Source organism: Budorcas taxicolor, chromosome 14 (assembly GCF_023091745.1).
Source record: "Budorcas taxicolor isolate Tak-1 chromosome 14, Takin1.1, whole genome shotgun sequence".
NCBI classification, from domain to species: domain Eukaryota; kingdom Metazoa; phylum Chordata; class Mammalia; order Artiodactyla; family Bovidae; genus Budorcas; species Budorcas taxicolor.
The window spans coordinates 65,447,973-65,470,405 of record NC_068923.1 but is presented as its reverse complement, the minus strand read 5'-3'; the positions used below and the strand labels follow the sequence as shown (position 1 = coordinate 65,470,405).

Genomic DNA, 22,433 nt, shown 5'->3' with positions numbered 1-22,433 from the left:
AACAGATAAATTATAAACTAAATAAGTAGATTGATAGGTTCTATTTGGTCTTGCAAAAATATTAGAAAGAATGGTAAAGAATGGTATCTCAGATAACTGTAAAATCATGATTATTATAGAGTTTTTGCCAGCTAAGGTGGTTTCTGAGGGACAAAAAAAGATTGAAGCAAGGAGTTAAACACTTACCCCATGGCTCACTGAATAATATTGTTTACAACATAATGAGGGAAATCAGGAAGATAGCATGATGATCTTGCCATTTACAGAAACTATGACAACCGATCTAAAAAAAGATAGCAGTATGATACTGAAGAACAAAAACCAGAAAACATCAAATCAGAGTGGGCAATCTTATCTCATCTGTGACATAAATTAGCTCATAAACATTTCAGGGCATGACTCAATCTGAAATAACCAGAGAAATGAAGAAAACAATGACTCAATTAATAGGAAGGAACAGCTGATATAGAGTGGTGAGAAATACAGACTTACGGGCGTGACACAGCTCATGACAGTTAAAGAGAAGTCAGTGATCTATTGACTCTTGTAAGTATAGCTCTTATTTTCTACCCTATATCATTTTTTTTAAACCCAGTCCCTCTAATATAGTTTATAAAGCACAGAAATACTGATAGTGGATGCTCCTCCAATATATGCAAATAAGTTTATGTTTTAGAATAATCTCCTTTTTAAAAAAAGCAAATAAACTGTGAGTAAGCACTCTCGGAGTGCAGCCAAATTTCTGTAAAATTCTCCATGGTAAACATGAAGAAGAACTATGGTCCAGTTTATGAAAAAACACTCTTCGTTATCATTCCACAGGAAAAGGTGACCCAGCAAGTCCTGATAAGTGTGCTTTAATTTGTTTATCAGTGAACTAAGTGTGCACTGTTTTGTGTGTCAATTTCCAAGCTTCTGAAGAAGGCCAAAGCTGCCACGTTATACCATTGTGCAGACTGTGTTCAAGTTGGGATCGAACCGTACTGCCTTCCCTTCCACTGACTTTGCGTTGGTGTCATACATGGGATTTTCAAAAGCTGCTTGGCCATTGTTATTTTCATGAACTGAACATCCTGTATACTGGGTTTTGGGTGCAGTCCTGTTGATGAGAACACTAATTAGTTATACATCAACTTTCTTCCAGAAACAGCAGAATAGGACTCAAACACAATATATCAATACTTGAGTTATCACTGTTCATGGATGATATAACTTGAAAATATTGAGAAACCACAATTCATCAAATTTGAATAATTTACCTGTCACTTTTAAATCATGAATGACTTTTATTATTTATATACAATACATATTTATAAATAGTACCAATATGAGTAATATAAGTATAAATAAATATTATGGCTATTATAAATTTTCTTATGAGATAATGTTATCATAAATGATCATGTAAAATATAGCTAAATAATGTTGATGATGAATTCAAATCTCATTACTATTCATTCCTCAAGTATTTATTGAGCATCCATTACATGCTAGGCATGACCCTAGGCATCAGATATATAATTTTTCTTTTTTACAAAAAACATACAAACTCATTACTCTCATATTATAAGGATGGCAATGAATAAATTAAAGATGAACAAGAAAAATGAAACAAAATTATGAAAATTGTTTTGCTGATAAGGAAAATGGTTGATATGACCAGAAGTAACTGGGAGCCATGTTAGGAGAGGTAATAAAGAAAATAAGGAAGTAAAATTTAATCTGAGACCTGAATGACAATAAGGAGTCCATTCTGCAGTAATAAGAAGGGAGTCCCAAGAAAAGCAGACATTTAATGCTGACACATAGTTTTGGGGAGTGCTTAGAGTATCCCAGAAACATAAATACTCAATTGGCTTAAAATTATATACAGTAGAACAAGTAAACTCAAAATCTCAAAGACAAAATGACTAACTATACGGATATTTCATGTTATGAAGTAGTTTCCAGAGTTCCTGATAACTGAATATTTGCTATTAGTTAATAAAACACATGGAATCTAAGCTGGCTGGTATAAGTTGCTCATTTTGAATCCCTCCTTTATTTTTTGTCTCACTTTTGACTAATGTTTATTTCTAGTTTCTCTTTCCCACATCCTACTGCATAATTTGCTGGCATTTGTAAATCAAATGATAAAAAATCAAATTACAAAAAAATCATTTGTAAATCAAATTATAATTTTATTTGTAAGTCAAATGATTAAAGGCATACTTGAGTTTGAGCAAACTCTGGGAGATAGTGAAAGACAGGGAAGCCTGGTGTGCTGTAGTCCACAGGGTCGCAAATGTTGGACAAAACTTAGGGACTGAACAACAGCAACAAAAGCACACTTACCCCTATGTGTTCCTCAAATTTAAGTCCTAAAAAGACTTTAAAATAATTCTCTTTTGCTTATAACAAATAACAAAATTTCAACTACTTATTTTATTACAATTTGCATTTTCCACTCTGTGGTTGTCCTATCCTTAGCATATTTTCTGAATTTTTCTCTGTATTAAAAATTGTCAGGGATTGCTATGATAACATTTAAAAAAATTTATCTAAAATTACTTTCAATAGCATCACCTATATATACATATATATAGTTATATAATATAAACTATATTGCTTACAACTTGCTCTTGCCAGGTGCATAATTCTAATCGATCACATTCATCTCTCTCTTTTTTAAACTAAATTCACAATAAAAACAGAAGCAATATCATTTCCTTCTAATTAGGTAAAGATCACAAAGATGTAAAAGATTTGTTTCTGCAAATATTAAGCAACAGCTTCAAGGAAAATAATATCACACTTTAGAAAAGTTTATATTATCAATAAAAATTAACTTAAAACTAATCAATGTTCTACACATAAGAGCAAAATCTATAAAATACTTAGGAGAAAACATATAGATAAAACTTCATGACCTTGCATTTGGCAATGGTCTCTTAGGTATAATACTAAGAGCAAAGTAACAAAAGAAAAAAGAAATAAATTGGACTTCATAGAAATGAAAAGTTTGGTATATCAAAAGATACTATCAAGAAACTGTAACTACAACCCATGGAAAGAGAAATATTTGCAAACCGTATCTGAAAAGGGTCTAGTATCCAGAATATATGGAGAACTCTTATACCTCAAAAATAAGACAAATGAGTCAATTTTAAAAGTGGGCAAAGAATTTGAATAGGTATTTCTTCAAAGAGTGTAGAGAAATGACTAGCAGACACATGAAAAATGCCCAATATTATTAGTAATTAGGGAAATGCAGATCGATATCACAATGAAATACAGTTCACTAGGATGGTTAAATGAAAGTGAAATCACTCAGTCGTGTCCAACTCTTTCTGACCCTGTGGACTGCAACCTATCATGCTCCTCTGTCTATGGGATTTTCTAGGCAAGAATACTTAAATGGGTTGCCATTTCCTTCTCCAGGGGATCCTCCTGACCCAGGGATCGAATGCAGGTCTCCCACATTGCAGGTAGACGCTTTACCATCTGAGCCACCAGGGAAACCATATAAAATGTGGTTAAATGAAGGAAAAAGGTTAAATGAAGGATGACCATATAATCTAAGAATTTCATTCTTGAATGCATACTCAAAAAACTGAAACAGGGGTCTGAACAAAACTTGTACACAGTGTGTACAGCAGCACTGTTCACAATAGCCCAAACACAGGAACAATCCAAATATCCATCAGCTGCTGAATGGACATATTTAAATATAACAAATTCAAACATACAATGAAATATTATTCAGCCACTTAGTCAATAATATGTAGATGTGTAGTATGATAAGGATAACCTTGAAAACACTATATTATATTTAAGAAGCCAGATACAAAATGTAACATATTGTATGATTCCATATATATAAAATATCCAGAAGGTGAACCAAAGTAGTTGCCTGGGACAAGGGTAGGAGGAGTAGGGAGTGACTGTTTAGTGGGTGCAGTTTCCTTTTAGGCTGATGGTTCTGTGACATTGTGAGTATACTAAATGTCACTGAATTGCATATCTACAATGGTTTAAATCATTTTATGTTTATTTTACCACAATAATAAAAAATTATTAGCATAGCTTGCTTTATAAATGAATTTAGTGATGATTTTTATCATTAATAACATCTGATATTGACAAGGCCTGAACTGCTAATGCACAATTGTTACAAATTTGCATAATATTAATTAAATCATTCTTAGATAATACAGACTGGCATTTATAATAATGACATTAGTTTTGATTAAAAAAAACATTTTAGGTATTCATTTAGTTATCAGGTTACCAGCATTACTTTCTTCTTCTTCTTTTTTTTTTCTCCTTTTTTTTGTTTCCTTAATAAGGGATAGTCTCAAATAGTGGATTAACTGCATAGTAAAGCCCTTCATCAAGATGTTGTAATGGATGTAGCAAAGAGGGGTCAACTGATAATCTATACAGTCATATGTGAGATATATAACAAATGTAACATACTAAATGCATCATTTTCTAAAAGCAACAGAAGATAAATGAGAAGACTAGAAGAGTTTATCATCTGTCAGCCTGGGTAAAATCTGTCAGTACTGTCATGTAAACTAAGAGGTTTAAACATAAACTTCTTCCTTTTTCTCTAAAGAAATGTGGCAGCAGATATTACCTCTTCATTTTAAACCTTAACTTAGATTTTGTATCTCTATAGTGTTAGCATGGATAATATAAAAATAACTTATACAATTAGTTACATTCCAGAAAATTGACAGACAAAAAGGAAAAAGGATAAAGTTGAATGCTTGCACAACTCAACAGAGCAATTTTAGTTATGTGTGTATATTGGAGTGACTGGATGATGGGCAGAGGAAATAATGGTTTTAACAAATCGTGGTTATATTTGCTTCAACAATCCAGACCAAAAAAAAAAAAAAAAAACCAAAATATAAAACAGAAGTTAGAATTTGAACTGGAGAGTAAATAGAACATAAAATACAGATTTGGGAAACATTTTAATCTTAACATCAATAAACTTACCTTTGTTTATAGAGATAAAATCCAAATCCTGCAAATATAAGTGCAAAAAAAGGCACCAGAATAGCAATGGCCACGGAACTACTATTTGTACCATGAGGTTGATTTGAAGAATTTGAGCCTTCTGACATATTCAGTCCTATAAAAGAAAAAAATAACATACAAATATAAAATTAGGTCTCTTTTATCAACTTGATATTTCTATAAACCAATTAATTTATTCCTTGCTCAAGATATTTATCTACTTGGAAATACAAAAAATAATTCACAAAACTCCTTTATTTCCACACAGTTTTACACAATGCCTACTATGTATATTTTTCCAGGAAAGGATACAGAGTGAAAAATAAGCTGTGTCTCTGAACTTTAGTTAATAACAACTGTAGGAAGAATACAGAGCCACAAAATAAGTGTATATACGAAGCATGAATTAATGACAGGCATATCTGTATGGAAAGGATATGTGGTAGGAATACGAGGCTAACATGATAAACTATTTGAAAAGGCATAAATATTATTCTGAAGAGCTCAAACTTTCCACCCACCTACAGTGAGGAATAACTGAAGATGTATAGGGGAAAAAAAGGCTCAGTGATAAAATACAAAATTTTAAGCAGTGACCAAGGTGAGATGGACTTGAGAGAGTCTGGTCTGAAAGCAGGAGTAGTTTGAAGACATCCCAGATAAAAATGGAAATTAACATGGGAACTATATCACGAGGAAGAGCACAAAAAGATAGATTTCCGGGAACATTTCGTATTTCAAATGAACAGAAGTTATTTGTGTGGATGAAGGATGAAGGGTGTAAGAAGACATAGGATTTAGGAGTGCTCTCCTTGGGACTGAGTAAATGGTTATGACATTAGCATAGCAAAAAGATGAGAAAAATGAGATTTATAAACGTGTTGGCACAGGGACTATGGAAGAGAAATAAACAGCAAGCTCTTTTTTCAGAAAGAAATAGTTTCTTTTTCTTTTTAATAGGTTCTGTTTTAGACATGCAGTGCTTGAGATGATTTCGGGAATATAATGTGAAAAAATCTTGTATTCAATTATACGACTGTGACAATGTACTATATTAGTGAATGTCTTCTACTGATTTTAAAACTAACAATTGTGGCAAGACATCATCTGAAATGACATCTCCTTATTATTGTTCATTTGGGGAAAGCTGATTTACTTTTTAAATAAATATTCAACTATATCAAATGTTCAACTGAGTCATGCTTTATTAACTATGCCAAAGCCTTTGACTGTGTGGATCACAGCAAATTGTGGAAAATTCTTCAAGAGATGGGAATACCAGACCACCTGACTTGCCTCCTGAGAAATCTGTATGCAGGGCAAGAAGCAACAGTTAGAACTGGACATGGAACAACAGACTGGTTCCAAATCAGGAAAGGAGTATGTCAAGGCTGCATATTGTCACCCTGCTTATTTAAATGATATGCAGAGCACATCATGTACAATGCTGGGCTGGATGAAGCACAAGCTGGAATCAAGATTTCTGGGAGAAATATCAATAACCTCAGATATGCAGATAACACCTTATTGCAGAAAGTGAAGAAGAACTAAAGAGCCTCTTGATAAAAGTGAAAGAGGAGAATGAAAAAGTTGGCTTAAAGCTCAACATTCAGAAAATGAAGATTATGGCATCCAGTACTATCACTTCATGACAAATAGATGGGAAAACAATGGACACAGTGAGAGACTTTACTTTTGGGGGGTGGGGGCTCCAAAATCACTGCACATGGTGACTGCAGCCATGAAATTAAGACACTTGCTCCTTGGAAGAAAAGTTATGACAAACCTAGACAGTATATTACAAAGCAGAGACATTACTTTGGTCCATCTAGTCAAAGTTATGGTTTTTCCAGTAGTCATGTATGGATATGAGAGTTGAACTATAAAGAAAGCTGAGTGCTGAAGAATTGATGCTTTTGAACTATGGTGTTGGAGAAGACTCTTGAGACTCCCTTTGGTCTGTAAGGAGATCAATCCAAAAGGAATCCAGTCTGAATATTCATTGGAAGGACTGATGCTGAAGCTGAAACTCTAATAATTCTTCCACCTGATGCGAAGAACTGACTCCTTGGAAAACACCCTGATATTGGGAAAGATTGAAGGCGGGAGCAGAATGGGACAACAGAGGATGAGATGGTTGGATGGTATCACCAACTCATTGGATATGAATTTGAGTAAACTCCGGGAGCTAGTAATGGACAGGGAAGCCTGGTGTGCTGCAGTCCATGGGGTCTCAAACAGCGGACATGACTGAGGCACTGAACAGAACTGAAGTCATACCCTAGGTTAAAAATATTAGTACCCTTTTACATTTTAATTTTCCAGGGACTCAGAAAACTTACATAAAAGTTCAAAGCAATGGAATTTTAAAGATAAACATCAAGGAGTAGTTTTTAGAACATGGATTTACTCTTTATGCATTACTACCACAATATAATGAGAGACAGTATACTTTAGGAAAATTATACACCAAAAGGTATGTTAATAAATACATTCAAACGAGACTGCTAAATATTTAGACATGTTTGAGAAGAGTTGGAAATAAAAGTGACAAACTCTGTACCTCCCATCACAGAAAATTTACATATCTGAATAGCATAAAGCCCTCAAAATGGCTCATTCCTCAAAGTAATTTTCCCTTTCCAGATTCTATGAGTTTCTCAAAGTGCCACTACATTTGTTTTTTTTTTTTTTTTTTTGGTGGGGGAGGCAGTAAGAAAATTGCAAAGATATTCAAATGGAAGAGAAGTAATACAATTCTCATAAGATAAAATTATTCACAGTTTAAAATTTTATTTCAAAACTTTATCACTTTTTTTCCTTTTTACTTGCTTGAGGGAAAGGCAGTTTGTCATGTTTATTAGAAATATGATGAAAAACTAAACACTGTATGGAGGTGGAACACAGGGAACCAACATTTTAAAGAATCTAATTATTTAAAAGGCTATCAAGTGTATCAATGTATAGTCCTGACAATGCAAAATTCAAAGTGCAGTAAGTGTGCCTAATGTACAGAATCCATTATATTTTCTTATGATATCTTGAGTAATAAAGAAAGTACATGAAAATGAAAATTACTACATTACCTAGTCTTTGTAGTCCAAATTGCCCATAATCTTTACCCTGAATAAATCCTTGAAATACATAAGTAGCTCCATCAGGCTCAGCGGAAACCTAAAAATATTTATAAGTTTGATTAAACCTAAAAGCTGGCCATAGATATATTTTCCCAGTCTTAGAAAATATTTAGGCTTAATATAAAATGAATATTATGCACAATTCCTTCCTCCTTATCTTCTTCTGTGTAAAACAGAACATCATGCAAATTTACCATCATTAAAAATAAAATGAAAAATTTCATCTTTAATTAGGATACTGGAAATAAGGGGGATTAGTTATTAATATAATGATACAGATTTATAGATTTCTTTTAGGTGAAGAAACTGATTGTCAAGAAAAAGACCAAGGATATGATAAAACAGAATGAGGCAAGTAGTCAATTAAAAATTAAAATATAATAATACTGTACTTTGTAGATTTGATTATTGTTCAGCACACAGGCACAATTCTCTCCCTTCCCATTAACCTTCATGAAAAGTGTATTTGTTCTTCCTCAATGAGTTGGATTTGGTCCTGCGACTTGCTTTGGCCAATAGAATGTGGGTGGAATTGACAATAGGTCAGTTCCAAGCCTAGGCCTTAAGAGGTATGTTTCCCATTATAAGTGAAACAAACCATATAATGCATGGTCACAAAAGACCAGGGATTGTATATTCATAAATATGAACAGTGAAATCTAGAGACAGAAAATAGAGTTGTGGTTGCTTGGATTTGGGGGAGAAAGGAGGGGTGGATGGGTTGGGCGATAAGTAAAGGATATGGTTTCTTTTTGAGGTGATGGAAATATTCTAAAATCAACTGTGGTGATGGTTACACATCTGTAAATATAGTAAGAACTACTTAACTGTACACTTTAAATGAGTAGGGTACATGAATTGTATCTCAATAGGGCTGTTAAAATAAGGGGGACATATTTCCACTTTGCCCCTCAGAGTTTCAGGCCTTTGGCAAGAGAAGGACATGTTCCTGACAGCTGCTATCCCTCCAGCCTGGACCTGATATGAGACACTTGGAGCAAACCTGAACTTGATACCACAGCTTCAAGTGGAGCCCCCCAAGCTAACCTCAGACACATGAGAAAGAACTTATTACATGTTGAGCCTGAGATTTTGTGACTCTGCCTAACGCTGCAAATGCTATTAACTGTACCTTGCATGTAAAATTCTATATGTAAAAAATAGGTTACATGCACAGTGTCATTTGATCTCACTAATAAAATGTGAGTTGATACATTTCAGTGTTACTGATAACTAGTCATATGAATTTACCCCAGTTTGTCCTGATTATTTGCAATGTTACCTAAGTCATGCATGTTATTGTGAAAGCTGCAATAAACCTTGCATCCTCGCCCTAAAAAGCAAAATATTATACCAAATTATTCATGTAAGTCTGACATTTCACAAGTGATTTATTCCTTATTATCAGATGTACCCTGGGCAAGGTCATTTTTAGACACAAAATGCTTCTAAAAAGAAGAGCTCAAACTCTAATAGTTAAATGAATGAATTCATTTTATTTGTTTCCTAAATGAAACAATCTAAGTGCACTGAAGATGAGTTAGACCTCAACTCCATGAAAAATGGCACAGAAAGGGAAACAGGATGCGCTTTTTTTTCCCCTCAGAAACCAAACTTACTCTTCATATTTAGACAATTTTATAAAGTTGGCTATGAAGAAGAAGTTATGTGAGCTACTTCTTCTGTATAGTTACCATAAACTCACTTTGGAGTTACCCTGTTCTATTCAATCACTTACGTGAATGGAATTTCTAAACTGGCAGTTGGAAGCAACAAATCGTATACTTACACACTGCCCAGAAGTCTTTGATAAAATGAGCATGGGAACTCCGACTATATGCTCTGAAGTAACAAAACTTTTACAAGGAAAACCTTCTAGGTAAGAAGAGAGTAGGTCATACTCTTAGTAGTTTAGACACACTAGATTACTAAAGTATTTATACTGAATCATTTATTTTTTCAAAATAAATTAGTCACAATAGTAGTTTTGCTATTTTATGTGTGTGCATTTAAGTAGCTCAATTTAGAAAATTACATTTTTCTGGAATTTTAATGACAAACCATAGCACAAATGTGTTATTAAGTTTAGCAGCAGACTTTTAAAGAAATATACTTACAAATCCATCCATGGCCCAATTTTCCTCCTTCATTTTCTTCACAGTAGCTTGAGCTGGTACTTTAATAAGATAGATGTGTAACATTAGGCGAGCTTCTTGGCTTTTATATACTCCTGTAAAATATAAGGATGTTTAGTCTACTAATTTTGCAAATAGTTATGTTTCACTTTATTATCTATAGCTCCTTAAATATATCATAAATACATGTGATAGGAAAAGAATAAAAAGCAACAAATCAAGTCCAGTTTCATGCTTTTTCACAAATCCTGCAATATATAGCAATCTCTCAGCTGAAATTCTCAACTTAGCTCTTACTGTGGGGTTTAAATTCCATATGCTATTAAAATCAAATATTATTGTTATTAATAACATCATTCCATGATTGTTGTAAAAAATGATTTATTTCATCAGTCAGATTTAAAATATTCAAGGGTATAAATCAAATGTTGAAACTCTTGACATTTTCCTTAATAATTAATTACATGCCCACTCTTAGAAAAAGAGTATTTGAGGTGCTACTGGAACCACAAAGATGAATATGTGGTTCCTATCAAAAAATGTGATGCTTACACTAATTTCTGATGAAATAGGAGATAAAACGACAGAGATAGAGAATATGATGAATTAAAGGCCAAAGAAAGAAGGATCATTTCACACCAGAGTGATTAGGAAATGCTTATTAAGAAAAAGTATTTGAGCTGGATAACAAAAATCAAGTAGAATTTTTAGTTCAAGAAAGTAAATACATGTATATTTTTGAGATTAGTTGTTTGTCAGTTGCTTCATTTGCTATTATTTTCTCCCATTCAGAAGGCTGTCTTTTCACCTTGCTTATATTTTCCTTTGTTGTGCAGAAGCTTTTAATTTTAATTAGATCCCATTTGTTTATTATACAGCATGCTTGGGGCTGGTGCACAGGGATGACCCAGAGAGATGTTATGGGAAGGGAGGTGGGTGGGGGGTTCATGTTTGTGAACGCATGTACACCTGTGGTGGATTCATGTCAATGTATGTCAAAACCAATACAGTATTGTAAAGTAAAATAAAGTAAAAATAAAAATTAAAAAAAAATGAAAGTAAATGCAGAATGTGGCATAAAGAAGGGAAGCAAATGTATTCATTTTATTTTATTTTTTCCTGAATAGGAGTCCTCTGAGAGTAGAAATAGGCTGGAATAGAAATGTGTTTTGGGGAACTGTAGAAAATCATATTCTAAGTAAAAACTTTGTGATTAACTGAAGGTTGAAATGACTCACTAATTCATTCACTTACTATTTCACTTAAGCAATAAGGTATCATAAAAATAAGCTAGGAATATAAATATAATACACAGATCTTGATCTATAAATTATAATAGAGAAAAGATACAAAAGTAACCAAAGTTGCTGGAAAATGTTATAATTAATTCTATGTAGACAGTGATAGCAAGTTAAATCGGTCTAATTATTTATGTTTATGTTCCTATATTTGTAGAAATTGGATTAGGATAAATATATATTTATTTAGTGCCAACTGGAAACAGCAACCCACTCCAGTACTCTTGCCTAGAAAATCCCATGGACAGAGGAGCTCAGTGCAAGGAGTCGGGGACGACTGAGCGACTTCACTTCACTTCACTTCACTTCACTTCACTCTTACAGAAGAAAAATAAAACTCATGCTTCAAAATTAAATAGATTGGTAGTCACAATTTAAATGCATTCCTTTAACTCAATTTATATCATGTAATTTTATATATATTTAAAATTAAATACATATTAACTTCTAATATTTTTATTTTGGGTTTAAAGTAGAGCCATTCATTCAACAATACAAACTGATGCTGTATAGTTCTTGTAAAATTTACAAAATCAATAGATAAAATTTTATTTCCTATTTTATTTATACCACAAATTATTTCACTATTAATAATTATATGGGCTATATAGTCAATAAGTTTAAATATATACATTACATATTTTCAGTATCAATATTTTTAAAATCTATTTTTAAATGAAAACAATAACTCAAAGTCATTGAGACCAATTTTGCTCCAGTTTCATTTCTAACCTCTGAGATACAGTAATGAACTGGAAGGCAAAGATATGCTCTCTTAGGGCTTGAATTGTTGGAGTATAGACAAATTATGTCATGTCATGTCATGTCATGTCATATCATGCCATAATATGCTATACTATACTATGCTATACTTTCAAATAATGAAAAGAAGAAAATGAAATAAGATAAGACTGCCTATGATTAACAGAGTGAGTCTATTTGTAAGGTAAAGGCTACTTTACCTATGGTCATCAGGAGTGCTTTTGATAAGATGCCATCTGAGGAAACATTTGAATGTCAGAAAAACCAGAGTAATCAAAGATAATGAGGGAAGTATGCACCAGATCAAAGAAACTTGGGAAGGCTGAGAAGATGGATAGGGCTCTGGGTTCCTTTTGCCTAATTAGGGTAGTGTAGCCCTACATTTTCTGTCTTAGATTATAGTGTCCTCCTAAACAGTCTCATTTGAAGACATGATTTTGTGATGATAAAACAGCTTGCAAATCACTGATCCAGTCTCTTTGGTGTTATGAGAATAGAGAAGCAGTTAGTTACATTCAAATTAAAAGTTCTGTTCTATTTCATGACATGTCATTCTAGCCATGTAAAAATATTCCTGAGGGAGCTTATTTCAGAGTCTCAGAGTTTTATATTTGTGTAGTATTATATATGCCTCAATCAAACCAGAAAGCCTTATTTCTAAATGAATTATGAATGCCACCAGAAATAAAGCAAATATTTCACAGTATAAAAATCACTAATAAAAAGGATGAAATGATGGAAATAAAGGCATGAAGGCAGTGTTTCTTTTCTTTAAAGTGATACCTGAAAGAAGCAGTTCCATGTTGCTATTACTGAGTGTCGCATTGACTCTCCCAGTGGAAGCATTGAAACTAGTGACTGTCAAGGTCATGGGTTGTTTCCTTCCTTTATAATTGTAAGAGCCTTTCCATATATAATTTTGGGCAAACACATCATCAGGAACTGTGAAAAAATTAAACATACACATTCATTTTACAGTGCCCTATACATATAAGCATTAAGTGTCAGATTAGTTTATAGAATAATCATTTTTCTAAATATACAAGAAAAACGTGCATTATAAGATGATTTTTTCACATACATGTTTGAATCTTTTTAGAATAAGCCAAAATAATGATAGCCTAGATTTGTACACACATCATTATCAATGAGAGATAAATAAGGCACATTGATCAAAGACATTAAGACTGCAAATCCAGCTAAATGTCATTTACCCATATTTGGCTTCCTATAATATCTTTTTTTCAGAAGGAAAATAAAATTATGTTATTGAGTCAAGTCAGTCCATATACAAGTTCCAGGATGCCTGCTCTTCTCCTAGCAGCAGAGATAGGCTCACAGGAGGAAGGACATAGAGTTAAAACCTCCCTTGCTAAGCAGCCTTGGAAGACTAGCAGGAGGGATGCTCCTTGTCTCCTTTACAAAATACTGAGCTCAGTTATTTCAATAATAGGTGCTCGTGAGGAAGAACAGGGCTCCCTTGGTTTGCTCCTCATAGCTTTGAGGTTTACAAGTATTTTTTAGAAATAAAGAATTGTCACTAGAATTGGTGAACTCTCATGGGAAAGAGATGAGTTGTGGTAGAATCAAAGAATACTCTAATATAAAATTTTCACCCAAAGAAGAAACATTCTTAATGTCAAATGCATACAAATAAATAAGACATTATATTTATACAAATTAGTAATGTAATTTATAACCGATATAAATTAGGTGTGTCAAAGTCTACTTAGATCCTGGTAAGAGGCTGAAAAAAGTTTCCATTAATCCAGTACATCACAATAAAGCCCATTCTTAGATAGCAACTCTTCAAAACAGTTATGCCTGTTTGTGTGAGTGAATGAATAACATAGATTTAACAAGTTATTGACATTTGTTACCTGATTTTCTCTACACCCATAACAATTCTTACTGCTCCAATCACAAAGACTGGAGTTACAAATTGTACATTCCCCAAAATCTACTCAGCAAACAAATAAAGCTATGGAGCTATGGTAGAAGATGAATACAAAGTGCACTCATAAGTTGAGTTGTTATATTGTATTTGATAATTCAAAAGTAATATAGCAGACAGAAGTGCAAACACTGGAGCTAGAATGCTTGTATTGATACTTAAGTCCTGGCAACCCACTCCAGGGTTCTTGCCTGGAGAATCCCAGGGGTGGCGGAGCCTGATGGGCTGCCGTCTATGGGGTCACACGGCGTCAGACACGACTGAAGTGACTTAGCAGCAGCAGCAGCTACAATTTACAAACTGTATGGTTTTTCCTAAATTACTTAACTCTCGAAACCTGAATTTCCTTATCATTAATGTGGAATTACCATAGAGGTTACAAGGAAGATTAAATGAATATGAAGTTTTGCTAAGTGTTAGTTGCTATCATTATTATTATGCAGATAAAATAGTGAAACTTTTTACTATTTGGGCCTTATATCTCATTATATAGTAGAGTATTATATATATATGTATAAAGCATGGTTAGTATCATGAAAAATCCATAGTCCAGGCTCAGGGACTTTGCAAGTCATCCTAAGAGTGGCACTCTGTTCCCAAACCTCAAACAACAAAGCTATGCTCTGTATGTAAAAGAGACCTTACCTAAAAATGTAATACAATGTACTGGTAAAAAGTCTTTGATTTGGTAAGCACCTTCAGTTCAGTTCACTTCAGTGGCTCAGTTGTGTCCAACTCTTTGCGACCCCAAGAACCACAGCATGCCAGGCCTCCCTATCCATCATCAACTGCGGGAGTCTACCAAACCCATGTCCATGAGTTGGTGATGCCATCCAACCATCTCATCCTCTGTCGTCCCCTTCTCCTCCTGCACTCAATCTCTCCCAGCATCAGGGTCTTTTCAAATGAGTCAGTTCTTCGCATCAGGTGGCCAAAGTATTGGGGTTTCAACTGCAGCACCAGTTCTTCCAATGAATATTCAGGACTGATTTCCTTTAGGATAGACTGGATTTTAAATAGCTCAACTGGAATTCCATCACCTCCACTACCTTTGTTCATAGTGATGCTTCCTAAGGCCCACTTGACTTCACATTCCAGGATGTCTGGCTCTAGGTGAGTGTGAGTATGCATACCATCATGATTATCTGGGTCATGAAGATCTTTTTTGTACAGTTCTTCTGTGTATTCTGCCACCTCTTCTTAATATCTCTGCTTCTGTTAGGTCCATACCATTTATGTTCTTTATCAAGCTCATCTTTGCATGAAATGTTCCCTTGGCATCTCTAATTTTCTTGAAGAGATCTCTAGTCTTTCCCCTTCTATTGTTTTCCTCTATTTCTTTGCACTGATCACTGAGGAAGGCTTTCTTATCCTTCCTTGCTATTCTTTGGAACTCTGCATTCAAATGGGTATATCTTTCCTTTTCTCCTTTGCTTTTGGCTTCTCTTCTTTTCACAGCTATTTGTAAGGCCTCCTCATACAGCCATTTTTCTTTTTTTGCATTTCTTTTTCTTGGGGATGGTCTTGATTCCTGCCTCCTATACAATGTAATGAACCTCCATCCATAGTTCATCAGGCATTCTGTCTATCAGATCTAGTCCCTTAAATCTATTTCTCACTTCCACTGTATAGTCATAAGGCATTTGATTTAGGTCATACCTGAATGGTCTAGTGGTTTCCCCCACTTTCTTCAATTTAAATCTGAATTTGGCAGTAAGGAGTTCATGATCTGAGCCACAGTCAGCTCCCAGTCTTGTTTTTTCTGACTGTATAGAGATTCTCCATCTTTGGCTACAAAGAATATAATCAATCTGATTTCAGTGTTGACCATCTGGTGATGTCCGTGTGTAGAGTCTTCTCTTGTGTTGTTGGAAAAGGGTGTTTGCTATGACCAACACATTCTCTTGGCAGAACTCTATTAGCTTTTGCCCTACTTCATTCTGTACTCTAGGCCAAATTTGCCTGTTACTCCAGGTGTTTCTTGACTTCCTACTTTTGCACTCCAGTCCCCTATAATGAAAAGGACATCTTTGGGGGGAATTAGTTCTAGAAAGTCTTGTATGTCTTCATAAAACCATTCAACTTAAAGAGCAGTTAATTTGAAAAATATACCTAAAATTTTTTGGAGGAGGGAGTGACAAGTGAAATTATCCTGTACTAGAAAGATCTGGCATTTGGAGGTAATGGACTCCCAGTTGGAGAGGTAAGAGGAACAGCAAGGGAGAAAGATATTCTAATAGCAGTGCCTGGCAAATTAGTAGGTACTCAATAAACACACTATTCTTATCTTTCTCATTTGTTTATTTTCCCCTGGCCTGTACTATGATTTCTCTTTGCTACTTCTGAATATTTAACAAAAATCTGCTACATCTGGTGATCTTGTCCATGGTGCTTAGGGGAATTAAGAAGGTTAGTTAAAAGAGATTAAAGAGAACTCCAATGGGAGAAGAACACAGCGGTGAAAAGAAGTAGATATTGGCAGCAGCTACACTGTATCCGGATAAATTATTGATCTGGTTGTAAATGCTTAACACAGGCACTTCAGAAAACAAATCTACAAATTGATTTGTATGAACAGTATTTGCTGATTCTATAGTATATATATTTCCATAATTGCAGTTTTCAAACTATAAACATGACATCACTGAATGCACTTTGAAAGAATGCACAGAACTGGCTAGAGCAAAGCTCTACCTGTAGGCTCCAGCATGCCACCACCACCCTCCACCTTTCTTACACACAACTGAGAAATCCGAGTCATGACAGGCCGGGAGGTAGACACCATTTGGTCATTTAAATCCCTGTGTACAATGGAGATGATAATACTTTCTACTGTTGAGTCTAATATGAGATTTAAATGTGATTTAAATTAAAGATTTAAACTACTTATTCAGTAGTTCTTGTAAACTCTAAAACGTTATCCAACTAAAGCTGATGTGAAGCACAGTGAAAGGGAGGAAGGCAATGATGATTATGATCTTTTTTTTTTTTTCAAAGACATTTTTGAATTTAAACTTTGTCTCATGGGCCTCATAGCACTGCCATGTTCCTGACTTTGATACCACTGCCAAATTATTGTTTCCTTAGGGGAATCTAATCACTGTGTCATGATTTTAAGTGAAATGTTTCTAATATTTTCCCACTTTAGATGAAATTGCTCTAGAGTTTTATAGCTACCTTTACCCAGGTTAAAGAAATTCTTTTTCTTTCTAATTTATTAAAACTCTTAAAAAATTATAAACAGATGTTCAATCTTATAAAATAGTTTCTGTACAAGTATTGTGGTGTTCATAATTTGTGATGTTACTTTTTTAATGGGATAGATTATGTTTAAGGTTTAGTTACCTACCATGAAAATATCTATGTATATCCATCATTAAAACAATTTGTCAATGGTTTCATCTTTATGATAATGTTGTACAGTTGATCCTTGAACAACATGGATTTAAACTGTGAGGCTCCGCTTATGCACATTTTTTTTCAATAGTAAGAACTAGAGTACTACTATATTGATCCATGATTGGCTGAATTCATGGATGTAGAATCCCAAATACAAAGGAATCTTGGGTAAAGAAGAAACACAGACTGAGGGTTGACTACAAGCTATATACAGGTTTTTTGATTGCACTGAGTGCCAGCACCTTTAATCCACTTGCTGTTCAAGAGTCAACTGTATTTAATTCACTAAGGTTTTAAGTCAGACTTTTTAATGTATAATCCTATATCAAATGGGCCCATAATTTTTTCCTTTTTATAACATTTTTACTTGAGTTATTAGAGTTATATTGGACCCATAAAATGAGCCTCTTTAATAGTTTTTATAAAACTGAGATGATCTGTTCTGTTCCTTCAAAATTGTGTAGAGCTTATCAGTAGAGGCATATTTTTTTCTTGTGGAAATAGCTTTAACCACTACTTTATTTCTTATAGTATTGCTCATTTTTCTCCTATTAGCTATGTAAAGATACACTTTTTGAGTACCTTGTCAATATTTAACTTTAAAAAAATTGACAATTATGTAATTTCTGTTGTTTAGTCATTCAGTTGTGCCAGACATTTTGTGAACCCGTGGACATCCCTGTCCTTCACTATCTCCTGGAGTTTTGCTCAAACTCATGTCCATTACCCTGGAGAAGGAAATGGCAACCCACTCCAGTATTCTTGCCTTGAGAATTCCATGGACAGAGGAGCCTGCCAGTCTACATCCAAGGGGTTGCAAAGAGTTGGACACAACTGAGCCTCTATCACTCATGACCATCGATTCAGTGATGCCATCCAACCATCTCATCTTTTATCATCCCCCTTTCCTCCTGCCTTCAATCTTTCCCAGGGTTTTTTCCACTGAGTCAACTCTTCGAATTAGGTGGCTAAAGTATTGGTGCTTCAGTTTCAGCATCAGTCCTTCCAATGAATATTCAGGACTGATTTCCTTTCTGATTGACTGGTTTAATCTCCTTGCTGTCCAAAGGACTCTCAAGAGTTTTCTCCAACACCGCAGTTTGAAAGCATCAATTCTTTGGCACTCAGCCTTCTTTATAATCCAACTCTCACATCCATAGCTTTGACAAAACCATAACTTTGACTATATGGACCTTTGTCAGCAAAGTGATGTCTCTGCTTTTAAATATGTTGTCTAGGATTGTCATAGCTTTTCTTCCAAGGAGCAAGTGTCTTTTAATTTCATAGCTTCATTCAACATTCACAGTGGTTTTGGAGCCCAGGAAAATGAAGTCTGCCATTGTTTTTTTTTATTTTTCCCCCGTCTATTTGCCATTTAATGATGGGACCAGATGCCATGATCTTAGTTTTCTGAAAGTTCAGTTTTAAGTCAGCTTTTTCATTCTCCTATTTCACTTTCATCAAGAAGCTCTTTAGTTCCTCTTTGCTTTCTTCCATCCAGTCAGTCAGTCCAGTCACTCAGTCATGTCTGACTCTTTGCAACCCCATGAATCACAGCATGCCAGGCCTCCCTGTCTATCACCATCTCCCGGAGTTCACTCAGACTCATGTCCATCGGGTCTGTGATGCCATCCAGCCATCTCATCCTCGGTTATCCCCTTCTCCTCCTGTCCCCAATCTCTCCCAGCATCAGAGTCTTTTCCAATGAGTCAACTTTCGCATGAGGTGGCCAAAGTACTGGAGTTTCAGCTTCAGCATCATTTCTTCCAAAGAAATTCCAGGGCTGATCTGCTTCAGAATGGACTGGTTGGATCTCCATGCAGTCTAAGGGACTCTCAAGAGTCTTTTCCAATACCACAGTTCAAAAGCATCAATTCTTTGGTACTCAGCTTTCTTCACAGTCCAACTCTCACATCCATACATGACCACTGGAAAAACCATAGCCTTGAGTAGACGGACCTTAGTCGGCAAAGTAATGTCTCTGCTTTTGAATATGCTATCTAGGTTGGTCATAACTTTCCTTCCAAGGATTAAGTGTCTTTTAATTTTATGGTTGCAGTCATCATCTGCCATGATTTTGGAGCCCGCAAAAATAAAGTCTGACACTGTTTCCACTGTTTCCCCATCTATTTCCCATGAAGTGATGGGACCAGATGCCATGATCTTGATTTTCTGAATGCTGAGCTTTAAGCCAACATTTTCACTCTCCTCTTTCACTTTTATCAAGAGGCGTTTTAGTTCCTCTTCACTTTCTGCCATAAGGGTGGTGTCATCTGCATATCTGAGTTTATTGATATTTCTCCCAGCAATCTTGATTACAGCTTGTGCTTCTTCCAGCCCAGCATTTCTCATGATGTACTCTGCATAGAAGTTAAATAAGCAGAGTGACAATATACAGCCTTGATGTACTCCTTTTCCTATTTGGAACCAGTCTGTTGTTCCATGTCAAGTTCTAACTGTTGCCTCCTGACCTGCATATAGGTTTCTCAAGAGGCAGGTCAGGTGGTCTGGTATTCCCATCTCTTGAAGAATTTTCCACAGTTTATTGTGATCCACACAGTCAAAGGCTTTGGCATAGTCAATAAAGCAGAAATAGATGTTTTTCTGGAACTCTCTTGCTTTTTCGATGATCCAGAAGATGTTGGCAATTTGATCTCTGGTTCCTCTGCCTTTTCAAAAACCAGCTTGAACATTTGGAAGTTCATGGTTCACGTATTGCTGAACCCTGGCTTGGAGAATTTTGAGCATTACTTTACTAGCGTGTGAGATGAGTGCAATTGTGCGGTAGTTTGAGCATTCTTTGGCACTGCCTTTCTTTGGGATTGGAATGAAAACTGACCTTTTCCAGTTTCTTCCATTAGGGTGGTGTTATCTGCATATCTGTGGTTATTGATATTTCTCCTGGCAATCTTGATTCCACCTTGAGATTCATCCAGTGATGTACTCTGCATATAAGATGAATAATAACGGTGACAGAATACATACTTGATGTCTCCTACAAATTTGGAACCACTTATTGTTCCATGACCAATTTTAACTGTTGCTTCTTGATTTGCATACAGATTTCTCTGGAGGCAGGTTAAGGTGGTCTGGTATTTTCTGTTATATATATTGATTTATTCATTATATTCTCTAATTATCACATTTTCTTTTGAAATGTTATTTAATTTTTGTTCCCTTCTTTATCAATCTTACCAGAAATTTGTCACTTTTAACATTTTTTAAAAGAACTACCTTTGGCTCTGTTGAGATTCTTTTATTATATCTTCAGATTTTTTTGGTTTATTTGTTCATTTATATTATATTGAATTCTGCTTTATTTTCGTCATTCCATTATACTTTTTATATATTCTTAATAGGACATTAATTGATTCTGAGGCTTTCTTTTCTTCTAATATTTAGGTTTAAAGCTTTATATTTCCTTCACATCTTTACTTTTTCTAGTCCCCAAGTTTTGATATTTAGATTTTTCAGCATAATTAAGCTCTATTGCTATATTTTCCATTTTAATTTCTTCCTCAATTCATAACTTATTCATTAGTATTCATTTTGTTCTTAATTTCCAAACACTGAGGCATTTAAAAAATTTATCAATTTTCTTATTGACTTTCAACTGCATCATGGTCAGATAAGACTTACTTTGCTTTGAAATTTATGTTGATTTATTTATTTCTTGATATATGATCAATTCTCATAGCTTTCTCATGAAATTTTAAAGAAAATATATATTATTTCATTGGTTGATGAGAAATCTTTCTATGTATATATATTATACCACTCCATAGGGTTGCAGACAGTTGGACATGACTGAGCAACTGACAGTTTTTAAAAATATTATATCACATATATTAGTTTTTTGTTCAGTTCTTCCATATTCTTAAAAAAAATTGTCAGCCTGATTGGTGGACACTGGCCATATTTTGGTGCAGACAGTCTAGGGTTATATTCTATGTGCTGGAGCTATTATTCTGAGCACCCTTCTGGCTCCCAGATAAAGCATCTTTCTTGGAGAGTTCTGGGCATTGATTGACCATTGTGGTTTTCTGAGTCCATGAAATGATTTCTCTCTTATGATGACATATTCATTGGTTACTTTAGAGAAATTCAGTCTGTTTTCACTGACTGTTGAAAAAAATCAGTTTTTCAAACTGATTTTTTTTTTTTTTGGTAGGCAGTCCATTTCCACTATATGTACACTGAGAACTTCTGAAACCAACAAATATTACATTCTAACATTGTACCTTGGAGAAGGAAATGGCAACCCACTCCAGTACTCTTGTCTGGAAAACCCCATGGGCACAGGAGCCTGGTAGGATGCAGTCCATGGGGTCGCGAAGAGTTGGACACGACTGAGTGACTTCACTTTCACTTTTCACTTTCCTGCATTGGAGAAGGAAATGGCAACCCACTCCAATGTTCTTGCCTGAAGAATCCCAGGGACAGAGGAGCCTGGTGGGTCCTCTGAGCCGTCTATGGGTCGCACAGAGTTGGACACGACTGAAGCGACTTAGCAGCAGCAACATTGTACCTGGCTAATTACAATTGGACCAAATCTATTTCCAAGGTAAAGATTAGATGCTGAGGCTTTAATTCTGTGTGTATCTCTTCATTTCTACCATGTAAATATAATATTTACTAATACGTTAAAAAGCAGGTCTCATATACTGAGGCTCTACCATGAGCTAAGCACTTTGTACTTCATTTCCATGAAGTTTGTTATATTAATCTAATCATTACT

The 22,433-nt window shown here is 34.7% G+C and overlaps 1 protein-coding gene across 1 annotated transcript in view; it reads right to left on the bottom strand.

Moving 5' to 3' along the window:
- Positions 1 to 939: 939 nt before the first annotated feature.
- CSMD3 (CUB and Sushi multiple domains 3) overlaps positions 940 to 22,433 on the bottom strand; it is a 1,391,498-nt gene continuing 1,370,004 nt past the window's right edge. Inside the window, exons 67-71 of the mRNA XM_052651435.1 lie at positions 13,126 to 13,284; positions 10,265 to 10,377; positions 8,097 to 8,184; positions 4,990 to 5,125; positions 940 to 1,099 (exon numbers count right to left, since the gene is read on the bottom strand). Coding sequence (XP_052507395.1) covers positions 940 to 1,099; positions 4,990 to 5,125; positions 8,097 to 8,184; positions 10,265 to 10,377; positions 13,126 to 13,284 — 656 coding nt within the window. The remainder of the gene's footprint in view (positions 1,100 to 4,989; positions 5,126 to 8,096; positions 8,185 to 10,264; positions 10,378 to 13,125; positions 13,285 to 22,433) is intronic.